General features: G+C 34.0%; 1 protein-coding gene across 1 annotated transcript; it reads right to left on the minus strand.

The window, feature by feature from the left end:
- Positions 1-933: 933 nt before the first annotated feature.
- Positions 934-4,020, minus strand: LOC141719109 (uncharacterized). The gene is made up of 5 exons (XM_074521492.1): positions 3,590-4,020; positions 2,858-3,198; positions 2,576-2,755; positions 2,387-2,481; positions 934-1,581 (listed from the first exon to the last, which is right to left on the minus strand). The coding sequence occupies exons 1-5, from the start codon at positions 4,018-4,020 to the stop codon at positions 934-936; spliced, it is 1,695 nt and encodes a 564-aa protein (XP_074377593.1).
- Positions 4,021-6,438: the final 2,418 nt, after the last annotated feature.

Genomic DNA, 6,438 nt, shown 5'->3' on the forward strand with positions numbered 1-6,438 from the left:
CACGTACATGATCAAGAAGAATGTATGGTGTCTCATCCTTGGTGTGCAGAAAATACACCCATGTGTATCTTGTATACTCATCAATAATAAAAAGTGCATACCTCTCACTACACCAGAAACTAAATCAGACAACACCACTTACACAATGGTTGATCAAAAAACTGTTGTCCCAGATCATCAGACAACGGTGAACGATTCGTTGACTAAAAAGCATTGTGCGACTTCCCTTCACACAATGGTGATTCAACTTTTTCCAAAGTGTTGTCTACATGGTACCAGTGTGCTCCAATGAGACAATGGTTATAGTTCGGCTTATTGTGTGACTTCTCTTACACGAGTTATTTTTGGGTCATAATAAACCATTGTGCTCACTTTGAATTTAGACAACTAATTTTCATGACTGTTGTGCAAATTAGACAACGTTGGCTCAGAATACATGTGTTCATGTATTTTAGACAATGGTGCTTAAAAACCATTGTTAGAAGCAAAACATGTAGACAATTATTTATCACCTCTGTTGAGTAAAAGAGTATCATACAATAGTGTATTACCTGTTGTCTGAATCACCTCCATTAGAATATAGGTGACAACAGTTTTCTTGTAAAACCATTGTATGATTACCTGAGAGTTTTTTTAAAAAAAAACCTGAAGCATACAACAATCCTTAGGAAAAAATCAAACCAATCTTTCAAGAACATTGTCAAAGCAAATCTTGCAACAAATTATCCAACCAATGGTCAAACTACAGGTACAAACAAATTTGATTAAGGCAGAAACAGATTTTCAAACTAAGCTTACTCAAATGTACAAACAAATAAATTGATATATTTAACAATACAATCCTGAATTAAACCACAAACTTAGTATAAAACTTCACTACAAGCAGATGGGATAAAGTAGGACTAATAGTCATCATGTTATCAGTTGATGTAATCATGAAAGCTGGATCATCTCTTCTTTATCGTGCATGTAACTATTATTTTCTTCCTCCAGTTCATGATCAACAACTGGGAACATGGTGGCATCTAGCTCATTCTCAAGTTCGATTTCTACGGATCCCTCATTTTCATCATCACTTTGGTCATTGTACTTGTCAGGTAGTCTTAATACAACTGACCAGAATTTTTCAAGAGGGTCATCAATGTAGCAAACTTGTTTGACATGTTTTCCCAACACAAAGGGGTCGTTCATAAAACCTATTTTTTGTAAATTAACAACTGTATATCCTAAATCATCTACCTTAACCCCTTTGTTCATATCAACCCAATTACACCGAAAGATAGGGACGTGAAAGTGGTTATAGTCCAACTCCCAAATACTTGTGATTACTCCATAAAATGTATATGAAATATGCTCAATGTTCGTATCCTTACCCTGTACATGAATTGTGTCGACATCCACACAAACACCGTTGAACTGAACTTGTCGCGTCTCATCACGATCCTTTGTGATATAGATAACACCCTTGATTTTGTAGCCACTGAATGCAGGGACATACTTGTTGGGCCCTTCTGCAATCCATATTAGCTCCTTAGTTACCGTACTCGTCACATCGAGCAAGTCAAGTCTGATGAAATCTGTCTAGAAATTAAAAATACTCAAGCAATTGTACATGAACTTGATATCTTTATATTTTACAGAAAATATTAAAAGTACCTTCTTTCAAAACCAACTAGGGAACGTTTCATTTTGCTTGTTCTTTAGCCATTCTTCATCATTTTCATGTAATGGATATCTCGCCATCAAAAAAGCCATATGTTCACTGTGTGTAAAATCAATGTCAGGTTTCGTTGAAAAATAATCATAAATTGAGCGAACAAAAATAAGACTTGTCTCATATTTGAAAAAGAAAAATAAAAAATCTAAGTAAAGTAAATTACTTGAAAAATGGGGTCAATTCATCAGTATTTTGGAGAACAAACGGATGTGCTTGGTGCAAGTCCTTGTTGCTCGGCTTTATCATTGTTGCACCAGATAAGGGTCTGTATTTTTCATTATTCTTATCCCTATCAGGTAACCCAACTGTTGGTTCTTCAAAATTAACTAAACACTCAACAGCCTCTTCTCCGACATAGGCCTTAGCGATGCAGCCTTCGGGATGAGCCCTGCTTCGTATATATCCCTTGAATGTCTTCATGTATCTCTCGAAAGGATACATCCAACGTAGGAAGACGGGTCCACAAATCTCAATCTCTCTCACAAGATGAATTGAGAGATGAATCATTACATCAAACAAGGAAGGGGAAGTGCTTTTCTAGCTAGCATAACGTCTCCACCAATTGAGACCGCATTTTTTCTAATTTATCACCTCGATAACTTTACTGCAAATTGCCTTGAAAAAAAGGCAAAACCTTATAATAGTTCACCTGACCTATTTTTGAAGTACTGATCGAAGTGCGATGGGAAGCAAGTGATGCAACACTGTATGGCAGTCATGAGATTTCATTCCAACAAGGCGCAGAGTTTCCATCGATATTATACCTTTAATGTTCGAACAAAAACAATCAGGTAATTTCATGCTAATCAAGGATGAGCAGACAATCTTCTTTTCTTTATGCAATAAGTTCCAAGATGCCATTGGTAGCTTCTTTTTTTCTGGGATTTTTCGGTCTCAGCTCCGTCCTTATTCCCATTTCAGCCATATCAATACGGACATATTCTCTATCTTTTGTCTTCCCAGGAATATTTAGCAATGTACCAGTTAAAGCCTCACATATATTTTTCTCTATATGCATTACATCGAGGGTATGGAGAACTGGAAAAAACTTCCAATACTCAAGCTGAAAAAATATAGACATCTTTTTCCAAATTAGCCGAGGTTCCCCTTTCTTCTATCGAGGTTGGCATTGTGTCTTACCATAAACATGGTCCATTAGTGGTAGTAAGCTTTCCAACACCTCTTCTCCAGTTAACGGAATTGGAGCTGTTAACTTCTCCAAGGTATTATCAAAGGCTGATTTTTGCCTTCGATATGGATGATTACGGGGCAACCACCTACGATGTCTCATAACCACCGTCTTTTTGTAATTAGCCAACCTGGTAGCTTTTGTTTTATCAGCGCAAACAACACAAGCATTATAACCTTTAATGATGTTACCGGACAAATTCCCTAAAGCTGGATAATCACTAATTTTCCATAACAGAATTCCCCTTAGCAGAAAAGACTTTTTCTTATATCCATCGTAAACTTTGTTTCCCCTGCCACAATTTTTGTAGATCTTCTATAAGTGGCTGAAGAAAAACATCAATATCGTTTCCGGGCTGATTTGGTCAAGATATCAACAAACTCAGCATAATATACTTTCTTTTCATACAAAGCCTTGGCGGGAGGTTGTAAATGGAAAGCAAAACAGGCCAACATGAGTGATCACTTCCTGGTCCATGGAAAGGGTTGAATCCATCGGAGGATAAAGCTAACATAAGGTTCCTAGTCTCTGAAGCAAACTCAGGCCACCTTTGATCGACGTCCTTCCATGTCTTTGAGTCAATTTTACCATCTTTTTCTCGCTCTGTTTCATGCTAACTCATATCCTTTGCAATTTGAAATGTATTGAACAAATTTTTCAACCTTGGTAACAAGGGAAAGTACCATAAAACCTTAGCAGGGACCCCTTCTACTTCTTCTCCTTTCTTGTTTAACTTAGAGGCCCCACATATTCGACAAATCATCTCATCTTTATCCTTCTCACCGCAGTATATGAGACAATCATTCGAACACGCATGTATTTTTTCATAATCCATGCCTAAAGCACACAGAGTTTTTTTGGCTTCAGTGAAAGAAGAAGGCATATTGTTGCCTTCTGGAAGCATTGACGCAAGCAAAATGAGGACATCAAAAAAGCATTTATCAGAAATACCATGCTTTGCTTTCAAATTATACAACTTAACTAAAGCTCTCATTTTTGTAAAATTCTCGCATCCAGGATATAGCGGTTCATTTTCACCTTGAACGTGATTAATATAATCAGAGGAATCTAATGAGATATCCTCATCATCGACATTATCCTGCCTGGTACTCATGTTTGTAGGATCATTCGATGATTCTAAAGTATCGTCTTCAGAAACAACATGACTTTGTGTTGAATTTGACTCTCCACGCCATATCCAGCACTTATAGGTTTGATCAATTCCATACTGAAAAAGATGATCCCTAATAGTTGAAGCCTTACAAGATTTACTATGAGCACATCTTAAGCATGGACAACTAATTTTATTTTCATTGAACCCATTCAGAAATGCAAACCTGAACAATTCTTCAACTCCAAATTTACTTGTGATCTTCTATCTACTTTCAACCAAGATCTATCCATTCTTACTAAAACAAGCTCAAATTCGAATAAATTCGAACCAAAATAGACAAACACCAAACACCAAACAATATACGTAGAAAAAAAAGACAAACACCAAACAAGTCTTAGAGTTTAGCAAAATTGATATGAACCCTGCTTAATTTTAAGTTCCCCAAATTAATATGAAGCATAATTTCAGGTTCCCCAAATTGTTAGGAGTTCAGAAAAAAGCTTACCTGAGTTCAGAAATCCCAGAATTGATATGAAGATATGATCTAGGAATTGATATGAATATTCAATGATATGAAAATTTGAAGATTTGAAGAAAAGAAAAGAGGCGTGTGTGTTTATGACCTAAAAGAAACAGACATAGATACTTCACATAGATACTTCAGACAAAGATTCTGCATTATTAATTTCAGGCAAACTAATTCATGACACATCTGACAACGGTTTCTGCTAATAAACGGTGTATGCATTCTATCACATAACAGAGCTCACCAAAACCGTTGTCTGAATTTATGTCTCAATTTAAACTAATTACGTTTCTTTTTAAATTATTTTTACTGTAAATTTTATTTATACAAAACTAAAAAAGTCATAATTTCTTTATCGTTGGATTATGAATAGACTATTCTGAGCCGTTGATTTATAAAAAATTAAAATTTCATTTCCCCCTCTATTTTATTTGGATTCCCACCTAAATTTTTTAAAAACAATTGAAATTTTTTTGAAGGTGATTTAGGTTTGGAAGAATGATTTTCTAAAATATAAGACAGCAGTTTTAAAATTAAACCATTGTACGAAAATGTACAAACAAGCCTTTTTTAGGAAACCATTGTGTCATGACATCAACCTTTTTGACAAAATATAAGAAAGAGTTTAGGCAAAAATCCATTGTAAGATTCTGTAAAAACAAGTCTTGTTCATTCAATCCATTGTTTATTGACATCAAATTTCTTAACAATCCCAAAGACTTGAATGGGACTTGAATCGTTACCGTACGCTTTCAAAATGTGCTACATGAGAAGTGATTGGCATGTAAAAACTCACATTATCAAACACATGTTTAAATATCACTAAGGTTATATGAAATAAATAACTTATATTTTTTCGTTATAATATATTGTATCGTAATCATATACGTACGTAGATCCCGTCATTACTTTCGAAATATAGTCAATAACTATACATATGAAAGATTCAGGACTTATTAAGTTTACAATATTACATAGCGACATCGTATGAGTAAAGAAAAGTGAAACGAGCCATTTAATGTCAATCCATTTGAATATTTCATTTTTTCTTAATTTAATTCGATATAGCGTTTTAAAATTTGGAAGAATAATTTTCTAAAATATAAGACAATCGATTTAAAATTAAACCATCGTACGAAAGTGTACAAACAAGCCTTTTTTCAGAAAACCATTGTGTCATGACATCAACCTCTTTGACATATATAAGACAACGGTTTGGGCGAAAATCCATTGTAAGAACCTGTACAAACAAGTCTTTTTTGTTCAAACCATTGTTTATTGACATCAAATTTCTTGACAATCCCAAAGACTTGAATGGGACTTGAATCGATACCGTACGCTTGCAAAATGTGCTACAAGAGAAGTGATTAACATGTAAAAACTCACATTATCAAACACATGTTTAAATATCACTAAGGTTATACGAAATAAATAACTTATATTTTTTGTTATAATATGTTGTATCGTAATCATATACGTACGTATATCCCGTCATTACTTTCGAAATATAGTCGATAACTATACATATGAAAGATTCAGGACTTGTTAAGAATACAATATTACATAGAGACACCGTATGAGTAAAGAAAAGTGAAACAAGCCATTTAATGTCGATCCATTTGAATATTTTGTTTTTCTAAATTTAATTCGATATAGGGTTTTAAATTTTGGAAGAATGATTTTCTAAAATATAAGACAACGGTTTGGGCGAAAATCCATTGTAAGAACATGTACAAACAAGTCTTTTTCGTTCAATCAATTTTCTATTGACATCAAATTTCTTAACAATCCCAAGAAATATGTGAATGTTCATTCTAAATTATTTATTAAAATTGGAATTATTTAAAATTATTTAAAATAATGATTCTAAATTTTCCTAGCCGTTAGATTAT

This window comes from Apium graveolens, chromosome 4 (assembly GCF_009905375.1).
Source record: "Apium graveolens cultivar Ventura chromosome 4, ASM990537v1, whole genome shotgun sequence".
NCBI classification, from domain to species: Eukaryota; Viridiplantae; Streptophyta; class Magnoliopsida; order Apiales; family Apiaceae; genus Apium; species Apium graveolens.